Source organism: Macadamia integrifolia, chromosome 3 (genome assembly GCF_013358625.1).
Source record: "Macadamia integrifolia cultivar HAES 741 chromosome 3, SCU_Mint_v3, whole genome shotgun sequence".
Classification (NCBI taxonomy): domain Eukaryota; kingdom Viridiplantae; phylum Streptophyta; class Magnoliopsida; order Proteales; family Proteaceae; genus Macadamia; species Macadamia integrifolia.
In genome coordinates, this window is record NC_056559.1 from 31543078 (window position 1) to 31564328 (window position 21251).

General features: G+C 37.5%; 2 protein-coding genes across 2 annotated transcripts; both read left to right on the top strand.

Annotated features, from left to right (window-relative positions):
* Positions 1 to 7829: 7829 nt before the first annotated feature.
* Positions 7830 to 12020, top strand: LOC122074680 (G-type lectin S-receptor-like serine/threonine-protein kinase At4g03230). The gene is made up of 10 exons (XM_042639620.1): positions 7830 to 8248; positions 8452 to 8678; positions 8859 to 9639; positions 9849 to 9989; positions 10166 to 10315; positions 10412 to 10623; positions 10709 to 10919; positions 11037 to 11274; positions 11386 to 11536; positions 11605 to 12020. Exons 1-10 carry the CDS (start codon positions 7918 to 7920, stop codon positions 11908 to 11910), a joined length of 2748 nt encoding a protein of 915 aa, XP_042495554.1. The 5' UTR covers positions 7830 to 7917; the 3' UTR covers positions 11911 to 12020.
* A 2280-nt stretch (positions 12021 to 14300) lies between these two features.
* Positions 14301 to 19956, top strand: LOC122074069 (two-component response regulator ORR3-like). The gene is made up of 5 exons (XM_042638881.1): positions 14301 to 14715; positions 17615 to 17694; positions 17877 to 17954; positions 18393 to 18463; positions 19532 to 19956. Exons 1-5 carry the CDS (start codon positions 14586 to 14588, stop codon positions 19725 to 19727), a joined length of 555 nt encoding a protein of 184 aa, XP_042494815.1. The 5' UTR covers positions 14301 to 14585; the 3' UTR covers positions 19728 to 19956.
* The last annotated feature ends 1295 nt before the right edge of the window (positions 19957 to 21251 follow it).

The window sequence follows — 21251 nt, forward strand, 5'->3', positions numbered from 1 at the left end:
CCCATCTATAGGCATAGTTCATAATGGGACGAGATCATTATGAGCTTTCTTCTTTGGTTTCAGCTTTAACCAAGGGCTCTCACGTTAGTTGAGACCAAGTGATGAGTGAGTGAGTGTGGAGTGAGGAGTGTGGAGTGACGCTAAATCAGTACACACAGCTCTTATTTCCATGGATTTAGGAATGGTATCAGATCCACGGATATGTGCTACCGATACTAGTTGATACATAATTGATGGTAAGAAAAAGGTGTCAAATTCGTGGCAAAATTCTTCGATCCAATCCGTATCGATATCATTGATGAACAATACCATGAACTAAATCACTGCCTATTTCACTCCCTCTCAATCTTCTTCCTATTTTTTTACTTTTTTTCTTTTTTTTTAAATGAATTATTTGTAAATTAATCGAGATTTATAAATAACTTGTGAATTTTTCCAAAATTCATATCTATATTTAAAGTATAAGTAGAGATCCCTTCTGTTATGGTATTCTCAAATAGAATAAAAAAATACATATTATCCTTTTAAGATTTTTGCCAAGCTGATTTGCATACCAAACGCAGTTTCAGTGATGTTAGATTTTTATTTTATTTTTAAAATTCATATCCGCAACGAAATTTTATTTGCCATTACACTTATTTATTTATTTTTTATTAAAAAAAAAAAACATTTATTGTAACCTTGACTTTTCTTGATAGAATATATTTTTCACAATAAAGATTTACAACACTATAACAAAGATTTTTTGATGAGCAAATAACTTATGAGACGAATAAGTGGCTCCTAATACCGTAGTAGGGGAATTGACCGTTTATTGGCTTAACTAGTAAAAATGATACAAAGCTTGGAGGGGCTAATACTCTTCGATGATTAAAACTATGGCTTTAATCTATGAGCGCACTAACTTTGAGAATGGGATTACCCTCTAATAAATTTCGTTTTAAAAAAAAAATGTAACAATAATACTTAATATTAAGCTAAAATATTTATGATAAATATGCACTTACCATATAAGCTCTTTGATTTCCTCCAATGTCTCAGTCTTATCATTTGACGTTTTGTTATCATAATTCTTTTTCACATACGTAGAATTGATCTGAAAGAGACAATCCGATGAAGGTGTTTCTCCATTCAGTCAAACCAGTCTTCCTAATACTCATTTACTTGACAAAAAAGAAACATATAATACATGAAATAAAAATAAATAAATAAACACAAAAATACGAGGTTAGAGTTTAAAACACTCGCATGAGGCTGGATATTAATTAGGGAGAAATAACTTTGTATGTCTAGCATTTCTCATTCTTACACATAGCCCCCGTTTTTAAGGGATATGAAAAGACGTTCCTATGCCTTGAAAACGGGGACTTAGGTTGTGTGTGGGCGTAGAGCTCTAGATAGGTAGAGTTCCTCCTCCCTATCAATTATTACATATTTTGTTAAAAACTTTTCGTTTAAGACTTAAAGTTTTTAAGATTATTTTTAAGAATGATTGATGTAGATGATGTCTCATTGTTCTTATTAATTTTTATTAATGCATATTAGAGTACAAATGACAAAAAGGGAAGGGAGCAGGGTTAATCAAGGCTAGTGGGAACCTAGAAGAAATCATGGTCAAGCTGACCCAGTTTAGGGTTTTAGGCTGAGCCAGATAGGGTTGGATTTGGATTGAGATATCTCAACGTTTTCTCAAGATCAGGTTGACTTGGAGTGAGCTAAGAGGACTCAATGTTGGGTTTGTTGTAACCCGGCAGTCACTGAGAGGGGGGTGAATCAGTGAGTCCAATTCCGATCCTTAAAAACCTGTCTGATGTCTGGCCAAGAAAAACCTAATATACCTGTCCCTGTTTGCACACAGTCGTATGCACACTCAGCCTCTCATAGGCACTTCCAAGTGTACACACCCATTCCACATTCCACGCACTTCAATATAAAATACAAACAACAAGTACCCACAACATAGGGTTTTTACGAGGTTCGGCAATTTACCTACATCCCCGGAGTAGTGCCTGTAAAGACTTCATACCTACTCAATACACTATTTTTGACTGCACCCACAGTCGGGAGCACCCACACCCAATTTTCTCAAGCCGAAGCTGAGATGGCATTCGTAGTGCCGATACAATGTGTAGCACCCACTACACGGGAGCACTCACTCTTGATGCTTAGCACCCACTAAACACACAGTAAATAATACAATTAAATTGGGCTTATATCAATGCCCTACAGTCAAGCTCTGCCTAGCATATGCATCCACAACTAGCTAGCATGTTTACAGTTCATCCACAACTAACCTAGCATGTATACATTCATCCACAACTAACCCTAACATACATACATACATGTAATGTAAAATCAAAGGTTAGAGAATCTCACAACCGATTGCCTGGGATGACTGGAAACTTGTACTGACAAGTTTGGTGCTCACACCTTCTCTCTCCTTGGCTTCTTGCTCTTCAAAGCAAACACATCATTGCTTTCTTCTCTTCTTCCTTGGCTTTGAGTTAATGTACCATTAACACACTTCAACCACCTCTTTTACCTCCTTTAATGGCCTAAGAACATTTATCATCAAGAATGTATGTTCATTCAAGGACCAACAAAGAGGGGGAAGCTTCTCCTACTAAAACCGTAGCCTTATTTCACTCAAAACCCATTTTTCTTGCTTCCATGGTGTAGGACTTGAAAAAACGAAGAAGCTGCAACTTGGTTCACCCAAATCCGAGTTAAAATGAGGGAGATATGACTATTTGAAGTTGAAGCAATGAGATAGCCTGAAATGGAATCTTCGTAGGGGTGGCGTAGGCTACACCGGCGGCGCGCGCAACAGGGGCAAATTCTGACCGTTGATCTCATATAAAAGATCTTCTAATATAAACCGTCGGATTAAACCAACGGACAATAGATGCAAACCATTAAATTTGAATCTCGATGATGTCATCATGACGTAGGAGATGACAACGTCAGAAGTGTTGTCGATCTATGATTGGTTGCTTTTCCGGATTTTAAGGGAGCTTGTCTCCCACTCACAAAAGTGAAAAGGCTTATTGACCATTGGATCCGAATCCTCCATGTTGGCTTTAATATGATTTCATGAGATCATTAAGATTGGATTCTTCTTTATATCTTCTATACACGCGCGAAACACACTAACATACTTTGATAAGGTGTAACGCCAGTGCATCAAGAATTATGCACCTAGCCAATCAAATCCTACGCGCAAGCATCTATCTCGTGACTCTCGTCCATATCACACCAAAATCTCAGCAGCCTTTGGATGGGCATCAAGCATACGTGGTCGAATCTTGACCATCCATTTCACTTCCCTTTACTCTCCTTTATTACAATCAAGCCCCTGCCTCCATATGTTTCAGTGCTTAAAGACCCCTTGCAACTCAGACCTTCAAAATCTTGAAATTACACAAAAGCCCTTCAAATTTCAAAAATAAATTCCGAAAAATCCACCCAACACCGAGAGCAACTGATGGATTTTCGGTTTGGATTTTCGAACCGACTTTACGGAAATGCTTATAACTTTTTCATACGATATCCGATCGAGATTAAACAAAGTGCGTTGGAATCGTAACTAGATGTTCTACGACTTTTCAGAAGACTCAATCATCTGAATCATCCATGTAAAAAGACCAAAATGCCCCTACACTTTTCCAATGACGTATCTTTCTCATACGGAATCGGAACGTGATGAAATCAGAACCGTTGGAAAGATTGTATTTTTTTCGTATTGTTACATGTAGAACACTTCCTTTAAAAAATTCATCTTCAATGTCGAAACTGCCCTCGACTGCCACAAATGCCGTAACTTCTTCATACGGTATCGGAATGTGACGAAATCAAATGCACTGGACTAGGTAAATTACAATATATCTCTTTCATGAATAACCGATCTTCCAAAAATATCATTTTCAGTGCCGAAAATGCCCTCGATCGTAAATAGGCCAATTTTGCCAGTTTTGACCCGGAAACCCGCACCACCTATTAATGATGTATTAAACCACTCCATGTATACCAAGCTGCTCTGTTATCTCATCGGTGACACTGGACACTGTCATGTCATCATTTTCATCCACGTCACCCAAACTGACCCACGTCATCACCGCCACGTGGCCGAGTTGCCAACAAGGACAACTATAAAACAACAGGGTTAAGGTTTTAAAAACCTTGAACTTATTCACTATCAACCGATTGATTTGATTCAATTTTAGTCTGGTTGAATCGGTTCCAGTTTGTTCTTTTTATTTTTTTTAGGTGGAAATTCCAGTTTGTTATCAAGCCGACCTAAAACTATACCATTAAAGTTTGAATTTCAGTCCAAGTTGATCCTTATTATATTTTTATTTTTGTATTCAAGAGGGTGACACTAGGAAAGATTGATCCATTTTATCCAAGACTTCTACTACCACTTAAAATATGGTTTGAACCAAACCACTTACAAGTTTTGTCTCATCTAATCATCAAGGATATTGACATAGCTTATGTGTTCTTAAAAATATTATTTATTTATTATTATTATTTTATTTCATCTCATCTAATCATTAGGGATGTTTATTTATTTATATTATTGTTATTGTTATTATTATTATTATTATTATTATTATTATTATTATTATCATCTCATCCATCATCACAAATTTAGCATTCTATTTTTTTTATCGGTATTAGGTTGGTATTGGTCCTAGCCAATCTAAGTATTAAAAAAAAAAAAAAAAAAAAAAAAAAACGCGTGGCACCCGATTGGAATATATAACACCGATATAGATATAGATCTGATACATAATTATTCTTTTTTGAATTTACAATATCCTTGATGATTAGATGAGACAAAACTTGTTAGTGGTTTAGTTCAAACTATGTTTTGAACCAATCAATTTAAAATAGAGTGTAATAGGTTACAAGTGAAAAAGAAAGGTAATTTGGGTATTTAAAAATAGGAAAAATGTTGGGTATGCCGCCGATATCAAGTATGCTAGCATCCATTGTATCCATCTCTCTCTTCCATTTTCTAAAATGACCCCCATATCCTTCCTGAATGATACTCCATCATGTGTTCCTATTGGTGCTCTCTGCTAGCATACTTGATATCGGCGGCATACCTATCCCTCTCTCTTAAAAATAATATGGGAGAAAAAGATGTAAAAATATAAAAATAGGAGAGTATCAATCAAAAAGTGAAAGATAAAAGAGAATTTTAGTATATATAGGTAGGGGTGTCAACGGTCCGGGTCGGTGCGGTTTCGGTCCGGTTCCACCGGTTTCGGTGTGAGTTTGGAAGTGACCGAAACCGACCCAATAAGGATTTATCGGTTTCAGTCCGGTGTCGGTTTCGGTGCGGTTTGGGTTCGGGTTGGTACCGGTTTGGATTTATTAGGTTCATTTCGGTTTGGTTTTTCGGCTACAAGACTGAGCCGCCAGCACACCCACATAAACGCGTCTAGTGGGGGAAGGTAAGGCCCAGCTTATATGACCGCGGTGGTGACTTAGTCTCCCCGATGTGGGATGTAGCCTTGCTACAATGACCTGCTACAGTACTACAATGCCTCGTGTTTGGTCTCCACTCAGAGCATCGGAACTAACATTCACCCACCGCCCGGCTCCGATACCATTCTTTTCTCTCTGGTGTATGTCAACCAACCGGGCTCTGCCCAAATCCATTAACTGAGGGGCTTTAAATACTCATATAAAGATTCTATAGAAGAAAAAGAAGATGACCGGGAAGAAGAAGGGGAAGAAGATGAACTTCGAGAAGAAGTAGATCGTCGGGAAAGAGACATACCGTAAGGGAGGCAAGAGTCCGAGCAGCACTTCCCGTCGGTGAAACTCAGCTAGATAAAAAGATGCCTAGTCGAGGCCGATCAGGACCCCCGGGGTTCAAGTTCTCAGAGACAGATCAACCTGAGCCGTTACAGGGTAAAAGACGGCCACTCCTTGGCCTGAAGACCCATCGCTCAAAGGTTCTTTCTCTGTCACCAGAAAACCGAAACCACGAAGTAGAGCCAGTCGTCATAGGCATCCATGAGAGGGATGAGACGAGGACAAGGAAGCCGACCGTTCTGGTGGAGTTCCCAAGCAGAATCAACGGTCTGAAGAAGAGGGGCTGGAACTTGATGGGGCTGCGTATCATTCACTTGGCACATGGTGTGAAGGAAACAACCAAATGATGAATTGTTGAACTTCGATTTCTTAAATCGATTTGTAACCGGGTTGGTTTTGATTTTTGGTCTAGTTTGAATTCGATTTTCCATACAAATGTATACAAAACTATTCAAATTTTATTTTTTTTAATGAATTTTGGAGTGTTTCGGTTTCTTACCGGTTTGGTTTCGGTTTCGGTCCGGGTTTTGAGCCGGTTTCGGTTTGGTTTCGGGTTCATCCGGTTTTCGGTGCGGTTCGGTTTGGTTTTGGGGTTACAATACTTGAAACCGAACCGAACCAATAAGGCTTCGGTTCGGTTCGGTCCGGGTTGTTATCGGTTCGGTCCGGCCGGTTTTACCGGTTCGGTTTAGGAATTGACACCCCTATATATAGGCCAAGTGTAAGAGAGTAATAGTAAACTTCCTATATGAATATAAACATATACCAATGTTGATAGCATCCCCTAAATCCATGGATAGTGGTCATTTCAAAAGTCTTACCAAAAAAAAAAAAAAAAAAAAAAAAATCATCTCAAAAGGGCCAAGACTAAAAGACAATCATAGATCCCTGTAGCGCACGGCGTGTGGACGGCAACCAGTGACCCCTGGAAGAGGGCACGTCGGTACAAGGCGCTAGACCATAGCTCCTAGCCCTAGGGGTGTCAATCGGTCGGTCCGGCTCTGTTTCGGTCCGGGTTGAGTCGGTTTCGATATGGGAAAGATGAAACCGAAATCGAACCAATAAGGAAATTCCAGTTTCGGTTTGGTTTTGGTTTCGGTGCAATTTGGTTTCGGTTTGTCTTCGGTTTCTTAAATCGATTTGTAACCGGGTTGGTTTTGGTTTTTGGTCCAGTTTGGATTCGACTTTCCATACAAATGTGTACAAAACTAGGCAAATTTTGATTTTTTTTAATGAATTTTGGAGTGTTTCGGTTTCTTACTGGTTTGGTTTCAGTTTCAGTCTGGGTTTTGAGCCGGTTTCGGTTTGGTTTCGGATTCATCCGGTTTCCGGTGTGGTTCGGTTTGGTTTTGGGGTTGCAATACTCCAAACCGAACCAAACCAATAAGGCTTCGGTTTGGTTTGGTTCGGTCCGTGTTGTTATCGGTTTGGTCCGGCCGATTTTACCGGTTCGGTTTAGGAATTGACACCCCTACCTAGCCCCTTGCCAGTAGTTGATAGGGACAGCTCAGCTAAGAACACAAGTTGGCTGCTGCCCTCTAGCTGCAAACACCTTAATAGCAGTCAAACGAATAGAATTTTAACGGGTATTTTTAAGAATACAAAAATGTAAGAGCGCATTTGTGGATAAAGGGTGAAAAAGTAATGTCTCAGAAAATTATTCCATTTCTATGATTGCTAATAGCTTAACTACAATTCAGGTAGTAAATTTTTTTCCAACTCCAAAAGGGTGAAAAATACCATTGGTGTCATTTCTGACATATAAAGAGATTGATAGGCCATTAGAGGACCACACACTATATGAAAATCAAAGCACTCTTACCTTTATTTTGTAGCTTCATGTGATATTCTTTAGTGGGCTCCTCCTTCCAATAATTCTTTGGTTTTTCTTTTTGTTTCTGATCTTGTTGGTACTTATAGTGTGTTTGTGTGTTTAAGTCCTGGGTTGACTTAGTCAACACACAGATCCTTTGGAGGTTAAGGATCATGACTGTTAGGAAGTCCTTGGAGTCAACTTGAGGAAGCTCAGAACCTTGCACTACTATTAGACACTTTCTTGCAGTACTCCCAGAAACTCATTAGCTGATAATGATAATGGGAAGAAGAAGAAGAAGAGTAACAAGAAGAGTCTATAGATGGTCCCTTACTCCTATATCATTCACCCTCTCTGTTTTGCTCTTCCTCTTATCCAGCTCTGCTCTTCTACTTTGCACTGCAAGAGATGCAATTTCTCTATATCACAAGACCATCCGAGATGGAGAAACTATCATTTCCTCTGGAGAGAAGTTCGAATTCGGATTCTTCAGCCCTGATGGTGCTAAACGATATGTTGGCATATGGTACCACAAGTTATCTCCAGACTCAAAAAGAACAGTTGTGTGGGTCGCCAACGGAAACAACCCAGTCAAGAATTCAAGAGGTACTGGATTAATTTTAATTTTATTTCTAAATGAATTAGGACCCCTCAGGACACAGTGAAGTATGAACAGAGAATGTAGAAATCAAGTGAAGAGGGTAAATATGAAAGACTTATAATCCAACCTATGCTGACATTACACCTCAATTCATTTATTATTTTAATTTTACTTAATTTCATTTTTGACTTTTGGTTCCTAATACCAGGTAATATAAACATCGAGGAAGATGGTAACTTGCAAATTTTGGATGAAAAAGGAATTAATTATTGGTCAACAAGAATTTCGAAAACACTGAAAAACCCAAGTGCTAAGCTTATGGATTCGGGGAATCTGATCTTGAGTGAAGAGAATGCTACTCATGAACCAATATGGCAAAGCTTCTCAGAGGTGTCCAACACATTCCTGCCAGGGATGAAGATGGATACCAGCAAGGTATTAATTAGGAATTAAGATAATATAGTCATAGAAGGAAAGACTACAGATATCTGTGATGTCCAATCTTCCATGATATATTATTTAGATTTCCTTAATTAAATTTATTGTAAACCTCAGTTGTTTGCTTTTTCGATCTTTGTAGTTTTCTTCCTTCTCTAATACATATTTCCTTATTAGGTACTCCAATCATGGACCAGTGAGCTTGACCCAACTCCAGGAGATTTTAGGTTTAAGCTTGAGGGTTACCAATTAAGATATGCAATCAGTAATGGATCGCTGACCTATTGGAGGAGTTCTTCCTGGAAGGATTTCTCCAACTCTAATGACATCCCTAAGAGCCTGGCATACGTATTATTAAATTTCACCTCAACAAGTAAGGATCCAAAGTATAACAATGAATTGAACCCAGGTGATTTTAACAACACAAGACTGGTGATGGAACCATCGGGCAAAATCATGTTTTACAATTGGTCTAGTGAGATTAAGGGGTGGCATCAATCATGGTTTGAACCAAGTGATAATTGCAGCATCTACAATATTTGTGGTCCATATGGCATTTGCAGTAGAACTGGTACTGCCAATCCAATATGTAAGTGCTTGAAGGGCTTCAAAGCCACATCTCAGGAGGACTGGAACTCAGGTGAATTCTCCGAAGGGTGCATGAGGAGGACACAGGAGTGCAAGGACAACATTGAATTCTTGAGCTTGAATGTGACAAAAGTGGAGAACCCAACCGCCTACAATTTTGATGCTAATACAAAAGATAAGTGTAGAGAAGAGTGCCTCAGTAAATGCGCCTGCGTTGCTTTTTATTTTGAACCTAAAGAACCTACAGCACGTGCGGGAAGAGGCGATCCTTCCTGCAAGATTTGGATGGATGGGGATTTGAAGGACCTGCAAGAGGAAGCCTCAATCAAGAGTCAGGTCATTTTTATCCGGGTGGCACACTTTGATCTAGGTACATTTCCTTTTTCTGCATCTTTTAATTCTGTTGTTTTGTAAATGCTAACCTTATAGATTCTTGAGTGAAAAATGCTAACATAGTCCAATCATCTGTCTGGAAAATGATATTGTAAACCCATAAAAGCATGTGATTCCTACAAAACTTCTGATGAGTAAACTTTCTAGTGTTACTCTGCCTCATAATCTATACTTTGATCTTTATAGAACCAACGTGTAATTTCTCAAAGGACTGTGAAGCATTGCCACATTCAAGCTGCATGCCAAGTTTAACTTGGAATGGAACGCGAAGATGCATTTGCGACACAAATCATCCATGGGATCCTTCAACAAGGAATTGCACACAAGGTTAGACATTTATGGAACATATGAAAATGTTGTCCCTCATCTCATCTAAATTGACTCTTGCTTGTTTATCTGTACTATATGTCCTGGAAACCCAATTAGTTACTTTAGTAATTATCTCATTAGTACATAAATATATATAAAAGAAATGATCTTTGATCTTTGATCTTTTGGATCAGATGCTCCTAAGCTAAGTCTTTCTTCTCACAATGAGAAGCCATCATCTTCCTCTTTGATCATTAAGGTGACTGTTGCAGTTGGAGTTATCATTTTCTCTTGTGCTGTTATTTGTATATTTTATCTGAGAAGAAGGGTAGCCAAAAGAAAAGGTATTACAAATCAAAGCTTGATCCTAGAAGGTATTATATAGTTCCTCCATAACACTGGCTAGATTTTGAGAATCTTTTTTTGTCCTTTAAAATCAGCTTGCAGGGAAAGCATCCAAGAAAGTTCAAATTCGCATTTTGACCGGGATGAAAAAAATGCTAGTGACTTAATAGATACAAGTAAGCTTGGAGAAGATCAGAAGAAGGGCACAGATGTACCTTTCTTTGACTTTGAAATCATAGTGTCTGCTACTGAGAACTTCTCTGACGCCAATAAGCTTGGGCAAGGAGGGTTTGGACATGTCTACAAGGTAACTTTCTTTCTTTGTCAGATTTTAAATTGATTTAAATATCTGATTATAGTAAAGAAGACTGTACTTGGAACTTGCATCATAGGGAAGGTTAAAAGGAGGGCAGGAAATAGCTGTGAAGAGGCTCTCAAGGATTTCTGTACAAGGTATTGATGAATTCAAAAATGAGGTTCTATTGATTGCCAAACTTCAACACAGAAATCTTGTTAGACTTATAGGTTATAGTATCAAAGGAGATGAGAAAATGCTGCTTTATGAATACATGCCCAACAAAAGCTTGGACTCCTTTATCTTTGGTAAGATTCAAAAATTCTTAAAATCATTTGAAATCATGTCATATTATTCTAGATAGATTGTTTGTCTTATACATCCACCACTAGATCAACCTTCAATTTTCAATGTGAACTTGGTAGATCGATCACGATGCCTGTTACTAAATTGGGAAATGCGCTTCAATATCATAATGGGAATTTCTCGAGGGCTTCTTTATCTTCATCAAGATTCTAGATTGAGGATTATTCATAGAGATTTGAAAACTAGTAACATTCTCCTAGATGAGGAGATGAACCCCAAAATTTCAGATTTTGGATTAGCGAGGATTTTCGGAGGAAATCAAACTGAAGCAAGTACGAATAGAGTGGTTGGAACATAGTAAGTAATGGAATTCAATATGATCATTCTAAACTAAAATTGTTAGTAGTAGTAGTAGTACTGTTTTTTATTAGTCACCAACTTACTGTTCTTAATTGTTGCCAAGTGCAGTGGGTATATGTCTCCTGAGTATGCATTGGATGGATTTTTTTCAGTTAAATCTGATGTATTCAGCTTTGGAGTTGTTCTACTTGAGATTATCAGCGGGAAGAAGAACACTGGCTTTTATCAGTCTGAACATTCTTTGTCTCTTCTAGGATATGTAAGTACTAATTTTTTAAAATTTATTTATCGCTTGATTCACTCATTACTCACTAAAATTCAACTTAGGCATGGGAATTGTGGAGAGCGGAAAAAGTGTTGGATTTCGTGGACAAGTCATTATACGAATCGTGTAACGTTTATGAAGTTTCAAAGTGTATCAATGTTGGGCTCCTATGTGTTCAAGAAGATGCATACGATCGACCAACAATGTCAAATGTAATCTTCATGCTAGGAAGTGATACAGCAACTCTTCCAACACCTAAACAACCAGCTTATATTGCAAGGAAGTGTCCATCTAGCTCAGCTTCATCTAGTAGACAAGAACTGTATTCTATTAATGAGATGACGATTTCTGTACAAGAAGGTCGGTAGTACAGTTGATTTCCTGGAGTTCTCTCTCAATGTATACAATTCCTTGATTACTGTATGAATACCAAAAGTTTTAGCAGAAATCAATTTACCTTATATGGTTGATTTGCAGATTTTTACCCTATATATTGTTCAAAATGCTTTCCCATTGGAATTTTAGGTTGTGTTTGATATGCATTTACGGAATAAATTCTGGGTCTATAATGTATTCTGAAACAAGAAAACTAAAGAAGAATCGGGTTTCATAATACGTTCTTAACCCAGAAATCTATTCAAAAAACAAACATACCCTTAGTATCATGAACAGCCTGCTTATTTTTCTTACTTTTACTACTATCCTAATTTTCTTTAAGCTGAGTGATGGAAATTGGCTAAATCCCTAGAAACCCAGCATGGATTGACCACTTTAGATTAATCGCAATGGGATAATTGTTGTAATTGAGATTAAGAGAGTTTTCTTCAGCTATGGTCAAAGGGGAATCTCTTAGCTGAGGCCTTCGAATGGTCAGTTGAGAATATCCAGGGAACAAAGTACAATAGAGGATAGACATTAATAACCCTAGGATGGTGTATATTTTCTGCACTATGGATTTAGGAAAACTTTCTCCTTGTGAGTGTGGGAAAATTTCTCCTTGGAATAAAAGAAACTGTACTATTTTTTCGGTTTAAGAAATTCTCATTATGTTTGGTATATATTGAATCAAGAGAAGATTTCTTTTTTGAATTTCAAAATTCACCTTACGAATGGTGAAGTTTTCTTTAGCCCAAAAAAAAAAAAAGTCTTGCCTAAAATACAAAATAATAATAACAATAATAATAATAATAAACTTTTTTTCTTCTTCTTCTTTTGATAGTCAAACAAACATAATTTTTATTTTCTTACCAATTCATTTCTTTTCTATTCTTTTCTTTTATTCTCTTTTCTAGATTCTCTTTTGTTTTCATTTCTTTTCTTCGCTTCTCTTGGCTACCAAACACAATCTAAGACTATGATAATTCTGATGTGGACGAATGTGTAAATCTAGAAAAGACAAAATGAGGAAAAAAACATATTAGAGAAATTTTTAACACATTAGGTTTTAAAATGGTATCGATCGGTTTCTATTTCAATCTGATTTCTTATTGGTTTGAAATCGAACTACTATCGGGTTCGATCTAGTCTAGTTTTGGATTTACATTTAAATAAGGAAAACAATGAGAAAATTCTGATATTTTCGTTTTCTTATATGGTTATTTTTTGTTCAATCTGAAATTTTTTTATTTTGGTTGGGGCATTTGATCAGTTTGATTTGGTTTCAGTTTCCATCAGTTCTATAAAACCCTAACCCAAAACCAAACCGAAAAGAGTTGGATTCGGTCTAGGATGAACTGTTAGGTTTTAATTGGTCGGTCCAACCGATTCAAACTGAACTTTGACTCCCTTAATTTGACCAAAGGAACCATTGTTTAAGGTATCAACTTGTAGTAAAGTCTTTTTGCTTTTTCATTGCTAAAGCTTAGAGACGGGATGGTGACTCATGGAAAAAGAAGAGACATCAAGCAGGTGCAGAGCCTTCTTTTGTTTAGGTTTGGAAACCTTTCCTGCTTTTCAGGTGTTGTGATAATCCAACCCTGCTTTCTTCTTCTAGCAGGTATTGGGTATCGATGGATCGGCATCAATATAGATATCGCTCCAATTCCAGATCAGGTATCGGACATTTTTTCTCTAAAAAACAATGAGCCATACAATTTCTTTTACATTTTTGCCCTTCTCCATGCTATGGTAATGACCTGTATCGGATTGGTACCAATATTGGTGACTGTCTATATAGATAAATGTTACCCGATACGATACCGATACCTTAAACTATGAAAGGAAACCTCTCTATGGTGTTTTTTTTTGGTAAAACTGTGGCAATGCTTCCCTTGGAAAAATCAATTTAATAGCTCAAACTCAATCACATCATAATACTGTGGGCCGAAGCTTGCCCCCAGGCCTCTGACATTCTGGCCAAGTGGGCTTGGTTCCAAGATTCCAGAAACCCAATTTAACAATACAAAGGCCCACTGGTCCATCTCAGATCATAATAGTCAGACACAACTTTCACATGCCGGACCCAGCCTATCTCAAAGCCAGTGAAATTTTTCCACAGCCCAAAGTTCTGAGCCTGGTCAAAGCCCAACTGTAAAAATAAAGACTGAGCTGGGCCCACTCCTCACAGAACCAAACACCCAATAACTCACAGCCAAGTACTTAAGGACAGTCTTTCACGTGGCCAAATTTTCCCCTGATTCCTCCACTATCCAATTTTCTTACGAAATCGAGAAATGAAGTCGTGAGAAAACGCCGAAATGGCAAAAAAGGGTAAAAAGGAGTGAAAAAGTCGCGATCAGAAAGTGTGAGAGAGAGAGAGTCAAAATCCCATGGAGAGATTCCCGACAACGAAATCTAGATTCGGTCTTTCCTCTCCGATCGGTGTGGACATGAGGGGACCTCCTCTGCTCCATTAATTCTCGAACCCTTTTTTCTATTTCTCTCTTGTTTCTCACTCCTTTCGCACTACTTCTCGTGTTAAACGTCGGGCACTTTTTGATTTCCGGCTTTGGCTTCTTTCACTGTTTTGCTGCTTTGAGGACAAAACCTTTCTTGGTTACTATCTTTTCTCTCTGGCCGACCGGCGACCACTACGGTGAGAGCCATGGCTGAGCCCGACGCAGACATCTCTGCTTCTTCTTCTTCTTGTTCTCTCATTCATGTATTAGCCGTTGATGATTGCCTTGTGGACCGTAAAGTCGTCGAGAAGCTCCTCAAGGCTGCTAAGTTCAAAGGTCAGTCTTTCAATTCAATAGCTGGTCTATGGTTTGATGCTTTTTGGGAGCCTAAGATGAATCTGTGAAGTGAATTTTTGCAATTTTTAGTATCCGTATCTGGTTCTTTTTCAATTCTTGATTTTGTTGCATTTTTTTTTTTTTTAAGATAATATCAAATTTCTTGGAAATGGAAGAACAATTTACAAACAGAAATGGGGATTCTCCTGACGCTACTCGAAGACAGGCCTTACGAGGGCTATTAGACCCAAAGACAATTTACAAACTGATTTTGTTGCTGTTCTTCCTTGTTTTGGCTCTTGCGGAGTTATGGCATTTTTTGTGTTTTGATGTTATTTCTTTGAACGTCAAGATCAGTTTATGTTGTTTCAATTTTTAGTACCCACATCTGGGTCTTTGCGAATGCGTAATTTTGTTACTGTTCTTCCTTGTTTCAGCTATTGCAGGGTTATGGCATTTTTGAGTTTTGATGATTTCCTTTGAATAAGTCGATAGGCAGTGTTTTCAGTTTTTCAGTATCTGCATCTGGGTCTTTCAAGTTCTTGATTTTGTTGCTGCTGTTCCTTGTGTCAGCCCTTGCAGAGTTATGGTATTTCCTAGCGTGTTATTTCTTTGGTTTATGCACCTGGTCTATTTAGGACTCTTTGTTTTGCTCTTCCCTGTTTCAGACTTGTGATTTTCTGGTTCCAATTAGATCTTAGTTTTCCATTTGGTTTTGTGAGTTTTACAATTCTTGTTTATTGTTTTGTTTAAATTTCCTCTGTTTCTCAGGGAGTTTTATTTCTTTTAAGCTGATATTTAGATTTCATCGTCATCTGTTAGGCTTTGTGTCATTAACTTTTTTCAAATGGTTCAATAAAAAAGATTTGAATTTCTTAAGTTTTTTTCTTTTTCTTTTTCTTTTCCTTTTCCTTTTGGCATGAACTTCATTCTTTGTTCTATTTTTGGAGTATGGTTAATTAAATTTCACAGTTTGGGCCACTATTTGCCCCCACTGAAAATGACTCTGATTTCTAATACTTCTTATGATTTTGGAATTTGCTTCTTCTAATTTTCCAGCTTCAAAGGGATTCTTGCCATAAATTTGTTGAACCTTACTTTTTTAGTTTTGTTGTTGAACTACTATTAATGACATTAAAGCCAAGTTGCATTGATAATGCTGGCACAGAAATAGACTGGTATGTAGATTCACCGAAACTAAATGTAGCAGAGGTGATATATTTTGATGACGTGTTTAGGTGATTTTTCTCCTACTTTAATAAGCATTATCTGGGATGATGACCTGCAACATGCATATGGACTACTTCACAGGGACAAAATAAAATGTATAATTATATCTTCTTTTTTTTTTCTTTTAAGAATGTATAATTCTATCTTCGCCAGTTGGAAACTTTTGTAACAATTTAGCTCATTCCATATTATATTTTCTTAGTGTTGTGTGTAAGGGAAGAAAAGGAAAGAAAATGAAGAAAGATATTAACAGATATATTGCACCAACGTCCATATGTTTGTGTATAAGACACCCATAAAGGTGTTATCTGTTTTGTAGAGTATGCAACAGTCTGACAGAATGAAATATTTCAAATTATGCTGATGGAGTAGTAGTTCAATTATTGTTGCAATCAGTTAGATCAAGAAGAGTCATTGTGATGGGATACTACATTTGTAATATTCTTGTACGGGCTATATCACACTTCGTGGGTAATTCTTCCCAGACCAAGGACAAGAAGCTTCTTGTTTGGGGGGACAGTTAAAGAAGAATCTGAGACTTTTGGTGGACTACATTGCAGAGGCAGAAAACAACATCAAAGCCACCAGTATCACCTAAACCGATGAGCAACTGGATGTTGAGGATTTGATCATGTACATGTGTTATTCACTGTGATAAGAGGCAGGGATAGAAGAAAGGATTTGATCATGATGGAACTAAGGCAGGTACTACTCCTGGTGATCACTTTTAGGTACAATATTGGAAGAGAAATCATGGGTAGGATTCAGTAGGGTCAACTTTAAGGTATGTGAGCAGCCTCCTAGATGGGGCATTAAAGATGTGGAAAGCAAATCCCAGCTGAATTGATGCAGAGAGGGGGAAAACTGCTCAGATAGCGAAGGAGAAGAATGTTTTACACTTAGAAGAGGCTTGAAAGGAGGAAAGTTTTGTTACTGATGAAAGTATGCAAGTAGAGCAGTAGATAACCTTACTATTCAAATCAACTTGCTGGAATGGATCTGCCCGGCGGTGTTATTGTTAGTGGATCATGTTTATCCTTAAGATTTTCAAGTAGACTGGGTGGATGGGAAGAAATGGAGGGCAATGTATCATGAAATTTTTGGCTTAGGACCAGCATTACAGTATCTAATGTTGAGCTTATTGACACAGATAAATAAGTGACAGTCGGGTTGCACTTTTTTTTTTTTTTTTTTTTTTTGGGGGGGGGGGTGTGGGGGGGTGGGGAACACTTCTATATGTCACTTTGTACAGGGAATATGGTTAAACTCAGTTACTTGAAACCTGGATGAAACACTTCTATATGTCACTTTGTACAGGGAATATGGTTAAACTCAGTTACTTGAAACCTGGATGAAACACTTCTATATGTCACTTTGTACAGGGAATATGGTTAAACTCAGTTATTTGAAACCTGGATGGTTAGATATTGTCCTGGATCGCCTTCAATCTGAAATTCTCTCTCTCTCTCTTCTATCAATCTAGATACTATGAGATATCGTATGATTGTGTGGTCTCTCCCCTCTATCAATCTAGATACTATGAGATAGTATATGATTGTGTGTTTACATCCTAGTCTGATTAGTTCCTTCCTACTTGGTTGCTCAACCTGAATATTTGTTAGATATTGAAGCATTCAGAATAAATCTTAAATGCATGGTTTCATTGCAGTTACTATAGTTGAAAGTGGAAAGAAGGCAATGGAGATTCTACAGTTGAATGAAGAAAAGATTGGAACTCCTACCGTTGATGTAAGTTGGAACTGAAAAGTGTCTCTCTCTAACACAAACATATGCACCTGGAGCTGTTACTATCATAATCAGCTATAATATTCCATCATTAAATTTTTCTGGTGATTGATTTTAAAAAAAAGAAAAAAGGGAAGAGTGCAGCTGAATTGCCTGTAGTTGAAAATTGTGTTTGTTTCATGCAGGACCAGAAGATTGACATTATTCTCACTGATTATTGTATGCCCGAGATGAATGGTTTTGACCTCCTCAAGGTTGTCAAGGTAATGAAGACACTCTCTTTCTCTTTCTGTCTATTCCACACACATTTGTATAGGATATATGATGTTGAAATATTACAGAAGGTGATGATCATCTACCCTGAAGATGTGCATGAAATTTAGGCACATCAATGGATAGGTCCACCTTGGAGGTCTAATAGTTTTTAAGATGAGCTTGATAAGATGCTTGCAACAATCTGCCTGCAAGATCTTTGTCTGCTCATTTGGCCATGTAAATTCAATAGGTCAGTTATATAGTTGCAATCATCCAAGTGCAATGACCCTAGTCTGGGAGATGGCAGCCACTCTGACCACATATTAGGGTCTTGACCTCCCTTGATGCATGCCTGACATTGTCCTTCCTCATTGAGGCACAGTTGTTGTTAGGTTCAAGTTGGTTTATCTTTCCCTAAAATTTCCTTTATATGCTTGAAATATCAGGAGAACAACTGCCTGAAATCTATGCCAGTAGTCATAATGTCATCTGAGCACGTGCCTGAGAGAATTAGCAGGTATAATCCCTCCGAAGGACCGATATTCGTTTTCCTTTTCTTGTTTTTTTGGGTTATAACTACTTGAACAAGAAGTAGATGGTAAACTGGCTAGCAATAAATCAATATTAATAAAAGGGAACAACTTCTTGTCACCAAAGTGGTGAACTAACAAGTTGTAACCTTCTACCTTCTTTTAATTGCCCCTTGTTTTATTCCCAAAAGTCACTTAATGCAGGGGTAAAAGGGGCTTTTTAAAAGTTGAAAGTCATTTAATGGAGTTTATATGTGACATGACAGGATTTACCCTCATTGAAAAGAAAAAAGTGTTGTATTTAAATGGCAAAACGTAAGGTTACAATCTTGTTGTAACCAAGGTTGGTTACAAGCAGATTTTCCCATAATAAAATGAGCGAGAATGCAATAGCTACGGTCTGCTACAGCATTGTTACATTAGCCATGGAGCAAATTGACATTTTCTCTTGGACCAGTGACTTAATTTAGGAGGGTGATTGATGCTGATAAAGCACATCTTTTGCTGTTTTTTGTGGGATGTCCATGTGTATTGTTATCTACAGAAATGATGTTGAAACTCCAATAGGAACTGATATCAATATGGAATCATGATGAGAGCAAATACTTGGTTAATTGTGTTCTGATCTTTAAAACTCCAATATAAACTGGTGCCAAATGATATTTTCTATCGCAAGATGTAGTCGTAATGGGAGTAAAGACCTTGTTTAGGTTTCTGATTAGGAGAACATCTACATAAAGTTTTGACATCTACGTACATTGTGTGGTTTTGGCTTGTATTAGTAGCTAATTAAAGCTCTACTAGTACAATACCAACTAGTCTTGGCTGAGTTGCTCACACGCTGCTCCAAGTTATAACTGTATTTACTTGATCAGACAGCAAACTTCCTCAGTGGAACATGAGACTGAGAAATGAAGGAAGACGAGCAATAGAAGTGAGTTAATACTTCATAGTAATAGGAAACAGAGAAAATAAACCCATAGGGGCATTGCCCCAGTTTATTTTGGCATTAGCATGCCACTCTTAGTTTTACTTATATTTGATGTGTTCTACAGTTGCCTCGCTGCTGGAGCTGAGGAATTCATCCAGAAACCTCTTAAGCTAAGAGACTTGCAGAGATTACGAAATTTTGTAAAGCCGGCAACAACTACACCTGTAACAGGAATGAAGAGAAAGGTGCCACTCGACCTGCTGCCTGAGACCAATGCATCAGAAAGGCGACCTCGCCTTGCTGGAGTTGTGGTTGCATGAGCACAGATGTATTACTAAGCTTTCATCTTTGAATGGGTGATCACCAACACATGTTTGTTGCTTTTCTTTAACTCACTCTTGTTTGGATAGGATTTTGTATAGGTGGGCTGCTTTTTGTTTCTGGTGGCGGGTTTGCGGTCGAATGGTGGCTTCAAGATGTTGTGTGTACTGATGTTGAATGACTTTTGAACATGTATCCTATCAGTAATATCTCTAGTTTTTCTGTTCATGATATGCCCAATCTCATAATGGATGTGGTAGCACTAGGCCTATTCAGCTTTTAGGAATAATTGCCAGATCTGATTATTGTATTTCTTCTAAGATACACTTGACATAAACTATAACAATACAGATCTGCACAGAATACTTCTGGTCCCCAATGTTGATTTTAATGGGATTGATAAAGCAATAGTTAGGTGGTTGCAATGCAATGTTTATGTTTTATTGGAACAAAATCTTGAGGAAATCTATCACTAGTGTGTCAAGATTCTTTGTACACCCTGTACTCTCATATGATATAACCAATTTGACAATTAAACTATGTTCCCAGGAAGGCCTGAAATAAGATGTGAACTGTTTATTTATTTATTTATTTTGGGTGGAAAGATGTGAATGGTTAATGATACAAAAGGTTCTCAGTTCTCCGCAGACCCACTTGAAGAAATGAAATCCCATCTTCTGTCTTCCTTTTTTTTTTTTTTTTTTAATTTTTTTTTGTTGGCCCTTCCCCTTTCCTTTGTCTCTGTTTTTGAGTTCTTTATTAAACATGATGAGGGGTCAAATAGGCCACCCAAGAGTTTTAAGGGTCATCATGTGGAAGTGGAACTTAGTTTTTAATGAAATAAAGATTATATAAATGAAGATAATAAACTGTTCGTAAGGTCATTAGTGAGTGTACCTCGTATTTTGCTACATATGGCCTTACACATTAAATTATGAGCAAGACTAATTTTAGATCTGTCCTGCTTTAACAATCTAAGTTTTAAATATTTTTTTGGCCTTTTTAATATAACACTTTGAGAAAGCTTTGTACGTCTAACAAATTAAAAATAAATAAATAAATAATAATAAATCAATGGCAAAGGGATGTTCTGCTTGCCTTGTCACACAGTACCCATTTGCCATGCATTGTTGGATTCCTCTTGCCTCTGCTTCTTTTGTACTTCCTATATGTTCTAAAAGATTGCGTGTCTACTCTTAGGTACAGGCTAAAATGAAAAGACTGCGCTGCCTCCCCCCCAAAAAAAATACACTGAAAATGCCTTCATGAGGCCTCTCATGATCCATATGTTGATGCAATGGCCATGCAAGCGAATAATGTTCTCTACCTATCATGCCCCTTTTGTGTTCGGGTCAAAGCTTCCATCAGGAATGATTAATGGATGAACAGTGAGTGTCAAATAATCTGGCATTCTCAAAGTGGGAGAAACAGATTTGCTATGTATAGAATGATAATGTGGCCCTTACTAAAAAAAATAAAAAAACGAATGGTTATGTGGCAAAAGATCAAGGCCACCTACGCAT